Raw genomic sequence first — 22,221 nt, 5'->3', positions numbered from 1 at the left:
ACAACACCCCGTTCATATTTAAAATAATTTATCACATTTAAAAATGGCGGATCCAAGATGGCGGCCGAAAAAAATACATCAGTCATAATCAAGTGAAAATAGGTGGACAATTACTAGTAGTGTATACTTATCATTATCTAGCACTATTTTGGGATTATGGTCTTAGTTTGTAAATGCACAATGTTAAAATGGGCTAAAAATAATGTTTTAAAAAGCCCTCGTAACTTTAGAATGAACCAAGATTTTTGAAAATGGTTTGCGGCATTGTAATCAGGGTAAAAATGTAGTTCGAAATAATGGGTCACAACCCCACCTTTACATTTGAAAAAAAAATTTTGCATCCAATATGGCGGATCCAAGATGGCGGCCGGAAATGATTACCTTGTCAAAATGAAGTACTTACTACCCAACAATGTGTGGAAGTGGTCTGGGATTGATATTTGAAAAAATGTAGAAAAAAGTTGGGGGGGGGGACAATTAAAACTCACCCTGTATATACAATATAAAGCATTTCAACATCAATAGAGACCTGAATAAATGTAGTAAAGAAAATTCAAACACTGATGAATGTAAAAAAATTATAAAATGTAAAAGTTACTTAGCAAAAAAAAAGTAATATAAAGGCCAATTTATATTTAAGTAATATAAACATAAATTTAAAAGCGGGTTTCAATAAAAAAATTTTCCAATATGCCCAAACTTTATCCTAAATTGTAATGACATAAGAAAAAATTATAAATATCGAGCCAAAAATATGACAAAACCTATTTATAATGTCATATTATTTATAAAAATGCATAAACGCAATTAAAATTAAGTTTCTTGAAGATTTTATAGTTAGTTTATTATTTATGGATAGATATATTTGGAACGCTGAGCTGCATGGTGTTACATTTGAGTAACGCACGTTGAAAACTCAAAATACATTCTAGTTTACTGATTTTTATGACTCTAAACTATCACAAGGGACGCTATTACAACAGTACATTACAAAACAGCATAGGAATTATATAATCAATAACAACATATCTTTCATTTGCATAAAAATAAAGACGGGATCTTGGGCACGAGTCTTTCACCAGGAACAGCTGTTTTCTAGGAGTTATTTGTCAAAATGTAAACAAATGGATGGTGCTGCCACCTAGCAAAGGTCCATAGTACTAACATATAAAGTTTCCAGATGCATAGCGCTAGTAGTCTCGTTTACAAAAAATAAAATGTCTCGCGTTACAAAGATGTCCCACCGTGCAGCAAAGAAGTCTGTTACATAAATGTAACACTGTGCTTGACAGAGTTAAACATTTATATTAAATAATTACAATTTTGAGCCTAGCATCAGATGACCCGTCTAATTGTCATTTTCTTTCTATGATTACCCAAGTTGGATGTCTCCCCCAACGGCCCACCCAAAACCCCCGATTCCTACCGGTCCCTAATGAGTTGGGGTTATTGCTGAAAGTTACTTATTACATTTTCGTAAATATTTCTCTCATTATTTGACCAATAATTCTTGCATATCCGTGATCTTCTTGTTGTTCCGATTAATTTGAGTAACGATATGGCGTGTTTGAGTAAATAGGTGTTTTCGTCATTTTTAGGATTTATGGTCGTTTTCCGCGGAAAAAGAATCAGCGTTCAATATCAAACAGGATTTTATAAAATAAAAAAATGGATGCAACTCCTAAATTGCATGTTCACAGTTTATTTGTTGTGACTATATGAATACAAGTATTTCTTGGTTATAGGTATAATGGTCGTGTAGGTATAATTACAATTTAAGAATAGATACACACTCTTGGTTTTCGGGTTTCATCCACGTCATTTGGCTATGTACACTATAGACAGAAACTGTACCGACGTTTCGGCCACATTGCAGTCACTGTCAGCCATCTTCAGGGCAAGCGAGCACTATTACCGTGGTTCACAGAACTCCACTAGTTGAGATCTGTGATCTACGGTGATAGTGCTCACTCCTGAAGATGGCTGAAACCCGAAAACCAAGATTGTGTGTATGGATCATAAATCATAAATAATTTTATTTGACCATTAAATACATATTGTACAATAGGCTAAGTCATACCATGCATTAAAATTATGTACAAATCAAACTACATCAAATAATAAAAAGCAAACACGCAAGCATACAAAATAAAATCAAGAGTTCAAAGCAAACAGCATCTGCAAAGCAGCAAACTGCATCTTACCAAGCTATACATTACACTCGTATTATCTTTCTTTGATCATGCTAGTGAGATCTGCTTCATAAAACATATCCATGCTATATAGAGGGTTTGATAAAAGCCATGATTTTATAGTTTTCACAAGCTTAGTTTTACACAGTTTTCTTACAGCTGTCGGGAGCCAATTGAAAAATCGTATAGCTCAAACAGAATAACAGTTCAAGACCAAACTTATCCTAGATCTGTTCATTTGAAAGTTATTTCTATTCCTTGTATTATACATATGGATATGGATGTCGTGGTTTGTCAAAAATACTCTCATTATCTTTGATTGCTACTAGGCACTGACAAATGTAAATATTAATAATAGTCATTATTGCACCAAAGTTTGAACAATGGTTTTTGGAATGGGCTCGGTGTTTGGCATTACTTAGCCTACAATTAATTGTTACTGTTTTTTTGCAACAGAAGAACACTGTAGGTCCTGCTGGAATGACCCCATAGCCCAGCACCATACACCCAAACCATATTATGAGTAACGACGTGGACGCCTATTCACGAAGAATGTAAGAATAGTTTTATTGGTCAAAATAAAACAAAAATTCGGAATAGGATTTTCCGAAAAGGGCCTTCTAAGCAACCTATTAGCCATTTTTGAATTTTAAATTTATATCTTAAAAAACATTTCAATATATCTTTAAGAAATATTGCGTATGAATTGAAAATGGCAATAACCAATTTGTGAAAATATAGTCATATTTATCAATGATACCTATATGAATAATAGTTTTTGTTTAAGTTAGCGTTTTGTTTAAATCCTGCATAACTTAAATAATTAAATTAAATGATAAATAAACAATGGTTGATTTAAAATTTCTTATATTATATAACAATAATTTGCTATGAAACGTTCGCCGAAAACTGTTGACGTTGTGGGATATCGACCTTATGGGAATATTTCGGTTTTGACGCTATGGGATGTCAACGCTTATGGTTGTCAACGCTATGGGACTTTTATTATACTTTTATTATACCGTCAGTTTGTATAATGATTTCTTTAAATATCTTATACCATCGAAATAATTTGAAAACTGTCCTATAGGTCTATATAGTATTTAAATATTTAAGAGCTATTGCAGCTAAATGAAATTCGAAGTTAAATAAATAAATAGGAGCAATGGGAGCTTACTGTTTTGCTTAGGTCCTATAACTCGTATCCCAATCTAGATTCGATCGAGTTCGAATTCGTCGACTCGACTGTCTTTCGTGACTACTTCTTACTTGCTCTTTTTTCTTCTTCAACTACAAAATATAATGGCTGGTAGTGGAAGATATAACGATTTTAGGTGAGAATAAACTATTTATATTTATTTGTTAACACTGGTCTTTACGGAAAAACGTAACCTAATTTATGATTTTATTCGTGCATTGTAGAGTTTATTTGGACAAACGGTTAATATCCATTCCCATTGGCTATAAGTGATCAAACATGCCGCCTTGCTGCAATGGTAGTCTACATAAGCTAAACTTGTGTCTTTATTTGTATTATAAGAAGATACAAAAACACATAAAAGTATGTTTATTTTCAAGACATGAAACCGTCTAAATGTATAATAGCAATAATTTATCAGCCTTAGATCTGTCAAATCAGAAGTCAATATGGTTTTAACTTACTTTGCTGGGCTTAGTTACACTTAGCCTAGCCTAGTTTTCTTTATGAAGGCTACCTAAGTAGAGGTGGGAACAAAGTACTGGAATCGTTACTTGGTAATCGTTACATGGTTGGTGCTAAAGTGGACGTTACTCAAGTGTCAGAGTACTGGTTCCGATTACTTCGTTATAGTAGCAAATCGTTTAGAGAAGATGATTCCATGCCATTTCGATTCTGTAAACCAGCTACCAGCTAGCTTGACAAGCGAGATAAATTGCTTTGAAGTTGATCCCAAAGAGCTCCGCTTAACTAACTCCGCCGCCGCCTCGCACCCGTGGGTGAACAGTTGATGTTTTTGAATGCGAAATTAAAATCAGTTTATCGGATTAAATTAATCCACTATGATTTGAAAATAATGTTAGTTAAAATTGTGTTGATTAGGCCTACAATGTGCGAAAACATATCTCGTAGATTTGCTTATCCTAACCTTCCTTAGAATGATTTAACTTAATTGTTACAAATTACTACGGTAATTGATTGTATCAAATTTGTGTAACAATATACAAATTTAAATTAATGATAGATTAAGTTTAGTTGATTGATTAATGATTAATAATTCATGAATCCTATATTTTGGAAACTCATTTAAATTTGTATTTATTGCGATACAAACACAAACAAATATTTATTTGGCTTCAGTAAACTTTGATTCAAAAGGCGTTACTGTAACTGGAATACATCGGAGTGTCAATATCATGACCATTACGAGTGCAATCGGTCGATTGTGGCTACTCTGTAACGGCAGTCACAAAGTAATCGTTTGGAATCAGAACGGTTAACTTACTTGTAATGAGTCCACGAGTGTAGCTAACATCGATGGAATAATTTAGCCCATCTCTATACCTAAGTTAGCCTACTCAATATAAAGCCTACATGTGGCTACTTTATAATATTGTGTCTTGTTTGAAATAGTTCTTTTCTTATAAAATTGACTGAAAGCTTGGTTTGTGTTTACTACTTTTTTCAAATTAACTCCCTTCAAACTCAAATATAGCGTAAATCAATTGAAAAATGTCTGTTGGTGGAGGCTTCTGCGAAACTTAACTTTGAGGATTAACCATTTAAACCTAGGCCTAGAAGGTGATCACACGCATTCTTTATGGCCTAGCTTGAAAATCTACACTTATCTTTTTGAACTGTGTAGGCTAAGTTAACTTAACTTAGGCTAGTTTCATGTAGGCCTTCTTACCTGAGTTATCTGGTTTACTAGTAAAGTGTGGAAAGTAGGCCTAATTGTAAACTGTAGGGCTTAGACATTCTTTTGCGACGACATATTTAATGTGCTGCACCAGTTTTTTTAGCAATTCTTAGACGGTCTAAATAATATGACCGTAGGTTTTTTTAAAATTCAGTACACCCTAAGCTCAGTGATATCGTATTTTTATCTAAAACGGAGCAGGCGTCATTTAGCTTTGTTTTGATACTTAGTGTTTAACACGTTCGCTGCTGACCGTTAGATGCCGGGACGGCGCCAGGAGCTGAACTATCGCTCGCCGCTACGTAAGCATTGTTGCCAATACACTGAATTACAGTAAAAACAACAGTAGTTGTACTGGATGGCAATGTTCTGCAATAAAACTGGCTTTGGACATAGTACTAAGTGATTCTGAAAGATAGCGGCACTGCCCAGGTTGCAGTCGGTAAATTAGTGTCGCTATCTAGCAGAAAAGAGGTGGGACAAAGCCATGTTCTAAACGACCCTGGTGGTGATTTTGGGAAACTATATTTTTTATTGTCAGAAAAGTACATCCCCACGAGCTGCAAAGAAATATGGGACGCTCATGACGAGCTGGCTGATCCATGGTAACGTTGAACATTAATGAACGGCGATGTTCCGGAACGTTCCTAGCTCCTGGCGTAGTTGCCCGTTTGACGTTCCGGAACGTCCGTAGCAGCGAACGTGTTAAATTTAATAAATCTACTCTGTATGTTTTACAAACTCACATGAAACCGATAATCTTCTATGAGTTCCAAGGTTTCTTCGTTATTCATGTTTCTCCAAACAACTACAAACGGATGACTTGTCAAAAATGTAAAGCAGTTGCAATTTGAAATGCAAAGAAATCCAAAAGAAATCCGTGAAATGTACGCCATGGAATGGAACTCCTACCGACTAAATTTGGGCATGCCTTGAGTGTTAAATAGAATTTACATGCTCTTGGTGCGCACAATTGTGGACATAGCCTACCTAATGAGATTTTGTTTCAGTTTGGGGATTTATTTATTTATGAAATGGAGCCTATTATTATTTCTTAATTTTCCGTTAAGGCTTTGAACAAGTGGTGGGCTATTTTAGATTTTGTGTTTAGAGTAAGTTTAGTCCCTCCGGCGTAAATAGGCAGCCTGATATAGGGAAAGGCCAAACCATCAAGAGACCACTTAAATTTATAAATTATTATAGGGACCATTGGTGCATTTAGGATGACAAAAGTTCCTGCAAAAAATTCAAAGCGATTCAATGACACTTGCACTTGTAAGTACTGTAGTAAGATTGCAGTTAGGCATTTAATTAACTTAATGTAGGCTACTTACTGTACGATTTCATATTACAGTAGGTCCTCAATAACACTCAAAACTTAATAGGTACGGTACCGTATCTCAAATTCCGTGATTCTTAAACATTTTTTGTAATCCTCATGAAGCAACCGTGAACCGTAATGTTTAAAATACTTTAAAAAGTCGTAGGTTTTTAGTAGTTTTACCTTGATAAGTCGAATTTTAAAGTTTTGTTATGTGTAATAATTAAGTACTTAATCTCTATTAATTTATTCAAAGTTTCTCGTTCATTCCTCAATAACTCTTAAGTTTACCTTTATTTCAAATCAAGGTTCTCACTCTATGCCATATACTGTGCAAGTCAGCTTTGATTCTCGCTGGGATGTGAAAATCCATTTTCTTTGATTGGCTAGTCCTGTTGTATTAGCCTGTTAGATAGCGTATTAAGATTATTTTGTGTGTGCAGGACATCACGTCGTGAGCTACACATGAATCTAAAATTTGATTTCATATGTTTTTGTTGTCAACTTGATTTCTACCGTGCAAAATGTTACACATTCATCCTAAGTTATTATCACCACGGTAGGCCTACATATTAAATACTATAGGCCTACTGTTTCATTCATAAAATAAATTAAATTATCCTGCTTGTACATTTACACTCTTCAGCTAATAGAAATAGCTTGAGCTCGAGTTATAAAGTTAGAATATGTAACATTCGAGTTATGAAGGTCATGATGTAACTTTGCCGTGTTCGTGTGTGTTACGGTACCGGTATATATGTTGATTTATTTTCTTTTTAGTAGATTTGACAGTTGGTTTGCTAAGGTTTTAGGTTAGCCATTTGTCTTTGAATTTTATTAGACCATGAAGATCTGATTTAAGTTCATCTCAATGCTCTCAGACCAAACTTTAAACACAACTCTTATCCACAGTTAAGGCTGTGAATGTGATCTGTCCAAATTAATTTTTTTGACCAGGATCATACGAAATATGTAGGCCTACTAGTATCTGGTGTTACATATTCTAACTGAGAGTCTGTTCTTTTTTGCTCAAACAAAATCTCAACGTTTTACGATTAAAGTTTGTTTATAGACTACTCTTTAATTTTATGGATATTTTTGTATGATCCACACTCTGTAATGTACTACATTTTTAGAAAACTACAACACGTTTTCAAAAAACCTAAAATATTTACAAAACTATGATAGGCCTAAATTATTCACTCAGATATCAATTTACCTATGATATGTAGGCTACGGTTTTTAAATTTTAGAATGTCGTCATTTTGCCAAAAGAAGCCCTGTAACTGACCTACAGTATGACAAAGTTTCAATGACATCAGATTCGTCATGTAACAGCTTACTTGTTTCAGGGGCTATGGTGGGGGACAACGGCCCAAGAAACCTCTGCCGACAGAGCCTCCGTACACCGCATTTATCGGCAATTTGCCTAAAGAAGTAGTACAAGGAGATGTCAACAAGATTTTGAATCAAGCAAAAGCGGTAAGCTTGAAATTTTTCCACACTGTACGTGTTTGCTTGTAATGTATTCATTCTTAAACAATTTAAAAAGTATTTGAATTTGTTTTGTTGTAGTATTTGAAACAGTGTTTATTTATAGAGATGAAGAATGGAGGCCTTTTTGCATAACTTTTGATTGTAGGTCTATTGCCAAGAAGTGATTGGTAAATAAAACCATACATGACACAGCTGTTTTTTTAGGCTAAAAATAACTTCTAAGTCTCAATGGGAGTCCAAAGTCCCTATAGGACGTGTGTTGAATTGGCATACTTTAGGTACCTGTAACTCCTGCAATAGCCTAGGCCTACTCGGCAAATTACAATGAAATGTTGCAAGGTTGTTTATAATGACCTGTTTAACAACTGGATGTAAAATCATAATACCTAATTAATATTCTGAGGAATTATTTTTAAAAGAATTTTTAAACCATACAAATTTTTTTAAATGAATTTTAAGGTTAAAGTTAAAAGTCACAACGTTGGCCCAATCTTAATAATTTTTCGTCCAAATCAGTAAATTATGTAATGACTAAGAGGCTTTAAAAATATTACAAACAAATGGTTTTAGAGCTATATGTAGCTAAGTGTGAAAAAACACAGTTTTTTCAGAAATTGCAGGAAACCAAAAGTAAAGCAGTCGTACTGCAAACCCACTGGTGTTCAAATAGTTTGTTAAATAAGACGAGTGCTAGTGTTGCGTGTGCCTGCTTATAACTGCAAACTAACCGATCGGCCGACGGTGGCAAAGGCATGTAGTTCAGTTGGTAACGGCGTTTCTCTGACGAGTGTAGTGTTGTAGGTGTCTGGCTTTGGAAGTTGACGGCATTATTGAGTTTAATAGGGATTGCACACAACACCTGTTTTTTTACTTTTTACAGTAGAGGAGGAGGGCGTGCTTTTTTTTCTTTCATTCTATTTTATTTGTTATAGAGGAGGACGATACAGATTGTTTGCTTTAATATTGGCTAAAAATGGGTATTTTGTCACATGAATTTATTCGCTGACGATGTAGCACTTCTAATCAAGGCCCCAAATGCAACCAGCTTAGAGAACAGATTCACTTCGGTCATCAAGAGCTTAAATAGTTGGTTTGAGTACAATGGTCTTCTCCTTAACAAAGACAAAACACAATGTCTCAATTTTGGTCTGATTGGTTCGTCTCAGAATAATCAAAGTAGTCCTGAAACGCAGCTCACTAATCCCTCATTGACCACAAAATTCCTAGGTGTCATTTTTGATTCCTCCATCAAATGGTATGATCACGTGCAAAGTGTTGTTAACCGCACCAGTTCTGCTCTGTTTGCCATTCGAATTCTCAGTTCAACTTGTAGCAGGGAAGTTCTTGTGGATGTCTATCGTGGATATTGCGAAAGCATTTTGCGTTATGGCATTGCTGTTTGGGGAAGCTCTTCTGATTTGGAAAGAATACTTAAGCTCCAAAAAAAAGATTCTTAGGCGCATTTTCGGTCTCTCCCATCGCCATCCTTGCAAGGAAGTGTTCAAAGATTCTGGCATCCTTACAGTACATTCGTTGTACATTCAGCAGGTCCTCATTTTGACCTTTGTCAACAGGGACCAATTTCAACATCTAGGGCATTTCCATGACCACCGGACGAGAAATGGAGGCATCCTCTGTTATCCGAGGCACAGAACTGCGGCCTTTGAGAGGAGTCCGTTTTACAGGGGGATCGATTTTTTTAACAAATTGCCTCAGGCAATAAAATCCCAAGACTCTTTGTCCCTATTTAAGAGGAACTTAAAATATTTTCTATGCTCAAATGCCGTGTATTCCGTCTCAGAATTTCTAAGCCTATAATGTGTATATATGTAGATTCTCATGTTGTATGTTTTAGTTTTAGTTTGTAAATATTGACGATGCATGATATTTGATACATGTTATTGTATACAAATCTAATGTGCAAATAAACGATTTGATTTGATTTGATTTGATTTGATTTGCTAGAAATACATATATGTTAACACAGTCCTAAAACGACATAACATAAAAAAATTGAAAATATATATTGGGTTGATAAATTATACAATTAAAATAAAATAATGTTTCAATAATTTCATTTACAACCTTGATAAATCTTGGTATAAGTGTGTTCAGAAAGTTACAGATTTAAAAATAAAACAAAAATTTGAAAATTGAAATAGACCGACAAACATTTTTTTATGTTGGACTTCCCATAAAAATCTGGAATTTAGAGTAATGTTGGGAAAAATTATTTGGTACCTTAAAACATCCACTATGTAAAAAAAAATATAACTATAGAAAAAATATTTTTTCTATTAAAGCCTGTAAAAATACTAATTTTGGAGTATAAAATAGCTCTCAAAAACTGCATTTATTTAGCTGGATTAAACACATATTCAAATAGGCTTTTGAAGAGTGTTTTTGCTGCTGGAGGCCGTAAAAACAAGATAGGTTAGCCTACAATGGTCCTGAGTCTATGTCCTACCAATTGTATTAATGGTAATAGCTAATTTTAACTTATATCTCCCTTTAGGTAATTTTACTGTTAACCAACTAAAAATATCAAAAGTCTTTTCAGTACATTTTAATCATGTCATGTGTTAAGTAGCGTCCAATTACTCCAATTGTTTGTAATGTTTATTTCCAAGTTTTGATAATTGTTTGGCAGTGACTAGGCCTACCTAATGAACAAATATTTAGCCTAATAAGAGTAAAGAATGTAGACCAGTGATACAGATAGTAGTTAACAGTGAAATTCACGGTTAATTTCCTCTTTTTTTAATATGGTAATGATCATTTCATTGAAATGTTAAGACAGTATGTTTTAAACTTATTTTCAAGAGGGCAAATTCTGTCTGAACTTTGGTTTCTTTTTGCTAATTATATTTTTGATTGCACCCGACAGATTGAAGGTTTGAAAACAAATTTAAATATTCTTTTCCCCAAGCTAAGTGATATTTACTCTAACAGTTTGAGATACTAGTCATCGACCTACTATCGAATCTAGACATAAGCCTTTATCAATATCAAAATACAATTAGAGATAACATATTCTTGTTTGAACATAGATTCAATAATGTCCATGCTGTTAATGTTATCTTTTGCGCATTACAATTAAATAGTAGGCCTATAACTTTAGTGAATCGTTTTGTAAATTTTAGTCGTTTTTCACCTAAATGTACAATATTAAGTTCCAATCTCAGGCCTACAGTTATTCTAGATATTTTTTAATGTTCATATTTTAAATAATGTTTTAACAATGAAAGTTGAAGTTTACATAGCCTTCTCATTTAGGCCTATTAAAAACGATCTTCTGAAAATTAAAATATTGTAGACTTTACCGGAAATATCTTAAATGAGCCTGATATGACATCTTTGCCAGGCTTTTATAATTCTACTTCTTACATAATAGTGATAAATGATTAAAACCTAAAATATATCTTCTCAATATGACTTAGGTTCTGGTATACTTAAAATATTTTTGTATTGGTAAAATAGTCAAGGAGGAATAGGCTTTAAATGTAGTAATTGAGTGGATTCTTTTGCAGACTCTTTGTTGGTTGATATTCGGTTCTGTATTTTATTTTACCATGTTATTTCCAAGATCATTTATGTTGGAATACAGTTAGTAAGTTGTATACAACTTTTTGATTTTAGTACAACTTATTGGGTGAAATCAAAATTTGTAGTTTCTTAAAAATGTTATAAATATTCAGAATAGAAAAAGTTTGTTGCTCTAACCTTGCCAGTTTAATATTTTAACGTCATTTTTGTGTTTTAACACTGATAGCATTTTTCAGTTTAAGATCCGATTTATGTAAGATAAGTAGCAATATTTATTATGGATATAAGTTGTTTAATTGAAATAAATTGTTTAAATCTCTGTGTGGAGAAATCGATACTGATTTACTTACTAATGTAATTTTACAGCAAATAAATGTGAAAAGCGTGCGACTGGTGACAGATCGTGAAACGGGGATGTTCAAAGGATTTTGTTATGTGGAATTTGAAGACTTGGAAAGCTTGAAGGATGCCCTAAGCTTAAATGATATGCTGATCATTGACGGGAACGCACTCAGGATTGATGTTGCGGATGATAAGCGGAACGACAGAGGAGGATTTGACAGAGGCCGCAGAGGAGGAGGTTAGTAACCCCTTAGTTGAACTACCAAATGTTTTGAATTCTAAGTGCTAATAATGTGTCAGTTAGTTTATGGAGGAAAACACTTTGATCAAGAATGCCTTAAAGAAGGAATGGATACACAACTAACCAAAAACTGTTCAAGGCCCTTTTAGGGGTATATTGATGTGTAGTTGTTTGTATTCATAATGGTTACAGAAAAAATTTTACAAAACTGTAAATTTAAAAATCTTAAGTTAGGCCTATTCTTATAGAAAATAAATTTAAACTGATGTAGGCTAACTTGCTTGTTTATAGACATATCTTTATAAACCTGCAATTTTACTAAAACACACACTATTATCTTCACTGTTGTCAGCAAACTTATATAAATGTTATATAAATAAAGAATTAAATCGGACTTGCTTAAGGAAAATAAAAAATTTGCTCAGTCCAAAAAAAAACCATAAAAAAAATTTGAATTTGAAATTTGTTTGTGTTGTGGCTTACTGCGGCTGGGATATTTTACTATTTTGTCTGACTTTTTTTGTGTTTTATTCACAGGTTTTGGCAGAGGTGGGGGAAGGGGCGGAGATAGAGGTGGCGATCGCTCATTTGAAGATTTTGGTGGCGGTGGGAGTGGTAAGTAATGAGTAGCAATCATGTTATTGAAATTTATCTCTACAAATTAATTTAATTATATGTTATACAGATAACTTGGGGAAAATCTCAGGCTAATTGTTGTACAGGAATATTACTGTTATATGATTATTTCTTTGATTAAAAATTTTGATAGCAAAAATATTACACAACCTCTAAAATCATGTGTTGTGAGCGTTGCAATACATTGATGAAAAATTTTGTTTGAGGTTTGTCCGGAAAACACAAATATTATCTTGTTTGCGGAACTGTTGCTCAGAGTTGTGTGGAAAGAAGGGATGATCTTAAAATATGTTCCCAGACCATATTAAAGGACGGCGGTTAATTGTTAAGTATTTTTTTCTAAAATGTCTTTTTAACATAACTTTTGCTTAGCACTTGTAATATTTTTCTTGAAATTCTGCACATGTTCTGACAGGTGACTTCAGAGGCACTCCTAGGGGTGGAGGCAGAATGAGCGGAACTAGCTTCATTGACCGAGGAGGCAACAGAGGGAGTTATGGAGGCTTTGACGCAGGCGAAACGCCAGACAAGGAGTGGAACCGCGGCGGACGAGGGACCAGCAACTTCAACCGAGGACGTCCGGACAATCGGGAGAGAAGATCTTCCCAATACAGCGAGTCTGGCGACTTCACATCCACATCATCCCCTGGTAAGTCAAACACCGAGGCGTCAATAAGTGACTACTCCTACTATGACTGTTATTTTTCAGCATCACTAGTAATGTCATGTTGAAGGAAGGCAAGAGAAAGAAAGTAAGTTTAGTGTAAAATGTAGAAAACATTTCAACTAGCCACATTACTACTACCAGTTCACTCTTTGAAAGTCAGTGGAACAGTTCATACTACCCTCTGATTGATTTAATTCATACTACCCTTTATTGATTTAATTTCAACTGTTCATATTTTTTCTGTAATAAGAGTGATCAATTTTACAACTATTGAAACATGATCAAACTTGCAGATACAAACTACATATCTAGACTAGACTTGCGTTCAAAATGTTCAAGAAATCACAAACCCAAAGTTACTTAACAAATTATTTTATCTAACAGGGGAAGACCAAAACCTTAAAGAACTTCATCCTAAAAGTCAAACTCCAAAAATTTGTTTTGTTGATAGATGAATTTCCATAGTCTTACAATCAGTATTTCCTAAGGAAGGTATCTGCATCCAACCAAATGTCCAAGAGTTATCCTTCTAGCTTTAGAGAGCTGTTCACAATCAAACAAACTATTAATACCTAAATAATTTTAGCGGAAGCGAGCAATCGACCCAGATTGCAACTTCAGCCTCGCACAGTTAAAGATCCCCTAAACCAACTGGCTAACACGACACAAGCTTCGTCTATATTTGGTGGAGCAAGGCCTCGTGAAGAGAAGATAACCGCAAACAAAGAATAGTCAGTTGTCTTGAAGAGGTAAGTAAAATCCATGAAACTAGGTCTTGGCTTAAAAATTGCTATGTACGACTCTTGGAGGTGTTATATCAAGCTTACAGTCCATCATAATACATGACGAGAATACCCTCCATTTTAGTAATGTTAATCAAATAATTGGTCTTAATTGATGCATAATTGAGCCTAGATATGCAACAGGAATCCAACTCACAGCACAGACAAACTGAGAAAAACAAGTTTAACACTACTTTGTTATTAATTCCTGTCTAATAAAAATGTTTAAGTTTGCACTCATATTATAGTAGTGGGTAGTTAAGAGGCAATAGTATGTATATTTCAGTTTTATTGGTAATTTTGTGGGTTGGATCCTCTATTTCTTTAAGCATTTTGTCAATATTATGTTATGCAACAAATACTTTGTGGATTGTATACGTTTTGAAAAGTCTATTATTGCAGTTATAATAATAAACTGACAATAATATACATACAACCTTTTATTGCTGTATGAATACAATATGAACGTTATTTAAATAATAATACAGTGATAGATAATAATAATAATTTAATACAAATAATCCTACTATCTTATCAGCTGATTAAGAAAAACAATATCCATTCAACTGGATCCATGTTGCCAAATGTGAAAGTAGCTAAACAAAGATATGGGTTGGATCTTATCTTTATAAGCAAATTTTTGCTGTTTTAAAAACTTGTTTTGTTAGGATATTTTTTGCATAATGCATATCAATGTTTATTTCATCCAAAGGCTTACAAAGCCTGTTGCATATCTAGGCTCAGTAGTTGTTCAAATTTTGTAAAATAGGCCTAAAGAAAAATAACTTTTTAGGTGGAAACAATCACACAGTTATTCATTACAAACGCTTTTTTGCGGACAACTGATTAGTGTTGGTGCATTTCTTCCTACACCACAGCAGATAAAATATGCGGTATCAGAAATCTGACTCATACTTTCCCCTATTAGCTTGTCAACAACCCTTATAGTGGGTAAGTAGTGGGAATAACTAAGATATTTTATGGGGAATATCTCAAAAGTTGTAATTACTTTTGAATTATAATATTTACAGCAATGGGGAGTGTACAGTTTTGTTTAGATTAAAAAGGACTTTAACATAAGCTACTAAATTTATATCATTTAAAAAAATGGATTGGTTCAATCATTGTTCAAGCATTTTTTATCAGATTTTCTGTTATTTTATTATGGGTTTATGAGAAAATCATAATTAAAAATAAAAATACATGTTTTGAGATATTATGTATTACCTACATACAAGATGTCATCAAAATCGGACCACAGGTGTAGTCTATCGGGAGAAAGTAAAACTAATGTAAACCACCAGTGAACTACACTCATCGCTCAATTAACCGGGATAAAGTAGGATTGAGGCTTCCCGGATACGTAAAATCACAATCAATCCGCAATAACCTATAAATTGGAAGGAAAGTTTATTAAAATACAAAACAATAGAAAAAATTAACATAATATTGCAAAAAACATACCTGAACGCTGTATTTCATAGGAATCATGATGGTACCACACAATTTTGAGCACAATAACAAATGTAAATTAACACATTCGATGCGGCGGGTCCACCGGTTGACCCCGCGCGTCTCAGCTGAGGAGCGGGGGGTCCACGGGTGGGGGAGCGCGCATTGCATTGTTTGCCGGATCAGTGTGGTTCAGCCATTGTCCGGGGAACGTTGTAATCTTTACCAGCCTGTAGCTTATAATGCAAGCTTTATTCTGGTGTAGGTTGGTAAAAAAATTGCCCGTAAAATCCCGTCTGGCAATGCTTTTGTCCCGTTTTCAGGGATATCTCAATTCGAGCCGTATTACAAAGACTCTGGTTATTGATCCAGGCAGTGCTGCTACCTTTGGGTGTTTCAGTGAACTACGTCCACTTTCGGAGTAACGCAGAACAATCACCACTGCTCTTTTGTGATTCGTCTTACTGAGATATTTCAATACCAATAGCGATCGCTGATTCATTTAGCGCGTCGGGGCTCCGCCCGGGCCTCGCCGCAATTGGCGAGCGCCTGTTTAAAGGTTTTCAGCAGCGAATGTGTTAAAAAATAAATTTATAATAAACTGTTGACAGGGCACGAACTAACGTGGATTACATTTTTTTAAATAGTCTGTTACAGTTTTCTGTTTCTGAACAGAAAAACATCTCTTTTTTATTATATTTCTCATTTTGCACAAGACAATTTTGATACGCGTCTTCTTGATTCTCAAAGTATTTGATCAGCTGTTCCACACTCTCAAGCGTGGCACTGTGCGACACAACTGTCTGCGGTTGACTCACCCTCCTCATCACTTTCACTTTCGTCCTCCACCAACTACATCCCTTGTCTTGTTTACATCTCTTTATCTGTCAGCTGCTCGTACCCTTGATCTTCCGCATCACGATCCAACCACTGCAGAATGTATTCTCCGTCCACTTCCTCTCCTGGCACAACCTTTGTATTTCCTGTGATAATCAGTCACGTCGAATCCAGGAAAGTCATCATCCTCAATAATGTTGGGATTGATTTTTTCCAAGACCGTACAAAAGTCAGTAGTTGGTTTTTTTCCCAAGCAGATTGCACTTCGTATATGTCATCTAAGATCGTGAAATCCTAAGATGTATTCTTTTTTGGAGGAGAGCTAAGCGATAGTTATGTTTCAGTGATGAAATAACACCTTGGTCTATTGGCCGTTACATTTGGAGGCAAATACTTTATGAAAATGTCTCCATCACTAGATCTCAAAACTGTTTCACTAGGGTGGGAAGATGCGTTGTCCAAAAGAACAGCTTTTTCAGGAATGTCCTTAAATTGTTGTTGAGTCAAACCAAGTTTTAAATATCTCACAAGTCATCCAAGCTGACTTTTGATTAAAATAGTCCACCGTGGAATTTATAGCCTATGTGCCATTAAAAGATCTAGGTCTCTTGGCTTTGCCGATCATAAGCAAGATCAATTTATGACTTCCAGCTGTGTTAGCATAAGTCATAATTGTTATTCGCTTTTTTAAGGCTATGCTACGTTCCTTTTTGAATGCTAAGAGTCCGAGTGGGTAGACATTTCCAGTACGGTACAACCCGGACTCGTCTGCATTAAAAATTTGTTCAGGCAACAGTCCCTCTTTCCGTACAAAATTGTGATACTGCAATGAACTGGTTAGCAGCGTAAGATTTCTCATTTCATGGAGCCATCCTGTTTTACATGTCTCTGTTTGAATCGTGTGAACCAACCAGACGATGCATTACGTCACCTTCCATTCTTAGAGCTTTGAAAGAAAAAACTTTTTGTCAAGCAAATTGGTCCTGTCACAAGAGTACCCTGTACACATTGTTGCGAACACCATTCCAGCATGCACTGATCAATTTCTTAAGTGTTGATTTTTTCATTGTCTTCTGATGGGCCATTCCAAAATTTGTGTCGCTTAAGTTTTTATAATGTTACACAATGTGCTATCGCCAACATTGTACTGATTGTCATCTTTTTGAACCGCGTTAAATATTTTGAATAATGTCCAAATTTTACTGGATTGTCAAAACAACACGTTTACGTTTGGTAGCGGTAGCCATCGTTTACTTTATACACTCCACCGATGAACTGTAGTGGTGAGTAAAACAGTGAGAGTTGACTTGTCGATTAGCAGAGGAGATGGGTCCTGACCTGATGGGGGATATGACCTTGAGTATCCAAATTTTTGACCATCAGAATGTGTCATGGTCCCAACAGATTCAGACGATTGAAGTTCTACTGTAGCCAAGAAGATTTACACTACTTATGTAGGCTATATTATGTGTAGCCTGCTATTTGAATAAGAAATTCCAAAATCTTAAAGTCAATGGTCTTATCAAGGCTCACATTCTTTATGTTGTTTCTTTTTCAGGAAGCTGGATTTCGCACTGAAGACAATTACGTTGTTCGGTGCCAAAATTTACTGATGGGCAGAAGATAATGTATTCATAGTTAAGCGTGTAAAAGAGGAACATAATTGATTGTGATATAATTAACATTAACGCCTGTCCAGTCACTTCCTCGATTCTTTTGTTAACTTTCTTATTTTTAGTATCTTGAATTTAGATATAGATTTCTGTATATCACATACGTGTTGTTTTTCTACAGTCAAAAGAAGATGTTTAGTAACGTGGAAACGTTTGAACGTCCATGTCGGTTACTAGCTAAACTAACATAAATATTTTATGTTTATGTTCAACAGAATTGTTTGAAATGTTTGTATTTGACTCACGTTAATTTAAGTATGCTTACCTGTTCCTAGGCTCAAATGTTCAAATAGAATATGTTGAACATTTATATGAATAGTGACCCAGTTTGTTATCTAATAATTCTTATGCTTTAATTTTCCTCTTGAAGCGTGTATCAACTTTGCAATTTTTTTCTTATAAATATTTAGGATTCCCATACAAATTTAAGTTACTAGGGTGTCTGTAAACTCGAGCTTTTTTACGCAATATAAATTGTAAATCAATCAATTAGTTTTTTGAAGTGTGGAAAGCTTTGAAGTAGCAGTGATAATTTAGAGAAGGTTTTGAACTAGGAATATTTTGTTTTGTGTTATTTCATGGTATGAACACCATAAGTACCAGTAAGTGTTTCTTTCTTTATTTTGGAAACATATTTTGATGTTTGGAAACATGTCAATTTCTGAATATATGCAAATTACTTACGCATTCTGTGCCTTCCTATGCACTGGGATTGTGACAGTGCTTTATATGTCAAATGTTTTATTTTATTTTATTTATATATATATATTTTATTCAGTTAATTATTCAGTTATAATTTTATCTTTTTTATGCACCTGAGTATATGCTAAGATTTACAGATACCCCTTGTTTCCTGTACTTAATAATTCCATATTTTCCCCTCAAGTATGAATTGATTTATGTCGAAACCTAAGCAAATTTAACATAGCAAATATCTATTAAGTCTGATTAATAATAATGAGTAAATGTAAAATATTGTAAACAGTTATTCATTTTACTTTATTGTGTTGAATTTATAATAATGAAATGATTTTGTAAATCACCTAATAATATATCCACTTGATAAAGTTAATGATTGTATAGATCGGATAATGTGTGTTAGGTTATATAAAGGGTTAACACATATTGTGAACAGTTTTACTAAAAATTGTTTATAGTTCAAAATAAGTTTTATTGATTTAAAATCACTTTGTCAAGTGGGTACTTTACAGATGTATTAACAAAACTTTTTTTAAATGATTTAATATTGACAATACTGACGTTGAATAGTTTCAAAATTAAGTTAAAAATGTTTATAGCATTCAAATCGACTTAGGGGAAATCCTTGTGAAATGTGTTTAAAATATTTACTTAAATAAAATCTAAGAGTTTAATGTTACTGGAAATGTAAGTTCAAAAGGTTTTGTTAACCGGAAGTATGCTTGAAAGAATTGCTGTTATTTTTAAAATCTCGTTCTTAGCCATAGATACATATTTTTGTTCAGTGTCAAGACATGAGTTATAATTGTAAGTTTAGTTTTTACATTTTGTTCATAATCTAAAATACTTATTTTAGTATGAAATTATGCTTGAAAGATTAATTTAAGATCAAGAAGATTAAGATAAATAAAATCATATGTCATTTTACTAATTTGGTTCATCATAACCATAGATAATTATTTTTGTTCAGCAATCAAAACGAGTTATATAATCAATTGTGAGTTAATTGGTGTTTTGATTGTGGTTTTTGTTTTTTCGTATGTCTAGTGTAGGTGGGTTTTTGGTTGTTTTCATACTTTCAGAGGATTTATAATATATTTAGCCTGTGCTGTTGAGCAGTCCAAAAGAAAAATGTATTGCTTCTACGTAACAAATAAATATTTAAACTTTTTATGACTATCATTTGACGGAACAGTTTGTAAAAAACTCTTTATGGTCCTCTACCCATTTATAGACCTTGATGCATTTTCATAAGAACTGTAATGATTGGGTTTTGTGTTAATAAAATCCGTTAGATACAACATCTGAGAAAGATGATAACCAATGTGTCGCTTTGTCTTAACTCCTGTTTTTCCATTTTTAGTATTAAAACGTGTATGTCCAAGAAACACAAATTAGTTATTGACATGCCCGAACTTAAGTATGGGAAGGACGGGTTTAATCCATGGCACATTGATAAAGGTATGAACCTCTTCGCTTAAAGTTGCTCTTGCCTCTTTAATTTAGAACGCTGCTAATAGACAATAACAACAAAATCTATCAATTAATGATGCTATCTATATCTAACTAAAGGTTGACAGTAGATGGTAACAAGCCCAGGGTTAGAACTTTCTCTTACAGCTACTGACATAGATAAACGCCAAAATAAAAATAAAATTTTAAAAATAAGTATTAATATCTGAATAATTATGATATACTTGAGAGTGTTTGGTAATCTTCAAACCATGTCACCTTTCACCTGGACATTGCACTAACTTAAACAAAACATTAAATCATTATGACTGATCACTGGTATAAGGTGTCGTTTTAACCTGTATTGACCAGCCGAAAATGAAATATGGAGATATTTCTCTAAAATAAACCATACTATGAGTCAAATAACCCATACTATGAGTCCAATAAACCAGTTTCCTCGTATGTGGTTTTGCATTTTGGCTCCTACACTAATAATGTAGTGAACGATATATAACCTTGGGAAAAAAGCAACCTTGAGCCTCGCTTGTTTTTGAAAAAAAAAACCATCCAATGCAGGTCAAAGATTTGAAGGTGAATACTTTCAATTTGGCCATCTAGTTATGGAATATTGGCGCTATGAGTGGAAATAAATATATCTGTGCTTGACAGAGTTCCTCTAGTGCAAACCGATTTCTAGATATTTTTCTTCATGTCCAGAACTAAAAGGTTGTCTCATTGGTGGATTTGTGTGAAACCTGTCACTATACCGCAGTCCATCAATCACATATCTTGTTATGCTAGTCATTACATAAAAAAATCGCCAATGCAAAGCTTATCAGAATCATGAAGTGGCTTACATGATATATCTCAAACAAACTTTGTAGCTTTTGAGTATGCTAAACATTATGATGGGGCGGATGAGTGAATGCTCAGAATCCTTCAAGCCAAGAAGGGGGGGGGGGGTACAATAGATCTAGTAGGTCTCAATGCACTTTTACAGCTGTGTTATTGGTACCTTGCCGTGATCATGACTTCCAGCCAAGAGAGCTGAAACCTTACTGACTTTGAGCCGACAGAGTTTTTTTAGGTCTATGTCTTCTTCAACAAGAGAAAGGATTGCAGCTGTGGCATACACGTGTATAATGTAGTGAAAACTTACTATCGATAGTCACACTATCGATAGTTTTCGATAGTTTTTTAAAAACTATCGATACTATCGATAGTACTATCGATAGTCACTCAAATGGAATTTTAATGCATATAATATTGTATATATCCTGCCTGCATGAGTTTAAACAATGGTTTCTACCTAGTCGAAGATAAAGCTGTATCAGATTATTAATTTTAACAATTTATGAGTGACGCCCTGGAGCCCCCTTTATGTTTTTTTTCCAAAATATTACAACATTTGTATAAAATAACAATAAGTTTTTTTAAGGGTTACAACAATAAAAAAAGAAAAATTCTCTTACTATTTTCTTTCTATTATTCACTACAAAATATTTTTTTACTCACATAGCATAAATAATGTATATATATATTTTTTTTATGACAATCTAAAACCATAGATCAAAGGAAAATACCGTATACCGGTGTCTACTATGTATGCTAAAACCCACGAGGCAAATGTACCCATAAGTCCGGTAGTGAATTAGCAAATGCCCCCGCTTTCAAATGTTTGAGAAGGTAGCCTACTTGTCTACCAAGCTTTTCTACAATGAATTAAAAAAAATAGTCTATAATATTAACTATAGGTATGCATTAACAGACAAACAATGAAATGTAAGAGTACCAGATGATGATTTCTTTACTTAATTTAACGTAAAAAAAACTATCGATAGTCTCATCGATAGTATAATACTATCGACCCACTATCGATATTTTCAAACTATCGATACTATCGATAGTACTATCGATAGTAAGTTTTCACTAGTATAATGAGTAAAAGTGTAATTACGAATTTACATTCCACCGCAGCTGCTGG

The 22,221-nt window shown here is 33.9% G+C and overlaps 1 protein-coding gene across 1 annotated transcript; it reads left to right on the top strand.

Annotated features, from left to right (window-relative positions):
- Nucleotides 1-3,433: 3,433 nt before the first annotated feature.
- Nucleotides 3,434-20,102, top strand: LOC128998401 (eukaryotic translation initiation factor 4H-like). Its single transcript, XM_054424515.1, has 7 exons — nucleotides 3,434-3,526; nucleotides 7,763-7,892; nucleotides 11,820-12,033; nucleotides 12,574-12,651; nucleotides 13,088-13,321; nucleotides 13,926-14,088; nucleotides 17,969-20,102. Exons 1-6 carry the CDS (start codon nucleotides 3,495-3,497, stop codon nucleotides 14,069-14,071), a joined length of 834 nt encoding a protein of 277 aa, XP_054280490.1. The 5' UTR covers nucleotides 3,434-3,494; the 3' UTR covers nucleotides 14,072-14,088; nucleotides 17,969-20,102.
- The last annotated feature ends 2,119 nt before the right edge of the window (nucleotides 20,103-22,221 follow it).

Source organism: Macrosteles quadrilineatus, unplaced genomic scaffold (assembly GCF_028750875.1).
Source record: "Macrosteles quadrilineatus isolate MER2022 unplaced genomic scaffold, UCM_ALF_1.0 Scaffold_7__1_contigs__length_78375512, whole genome shotgun sequence".
NCBI classification, from domain to species: Eukaryota; Metazoa; Arthropoda; class Insecta; order Hemiptera; family Cicadellidae; genus Macrosteles; species Macrosteles quadrilineatus.
This window is presented reverse-complemented; position numbering and strand designations above follow the sequence as displayed.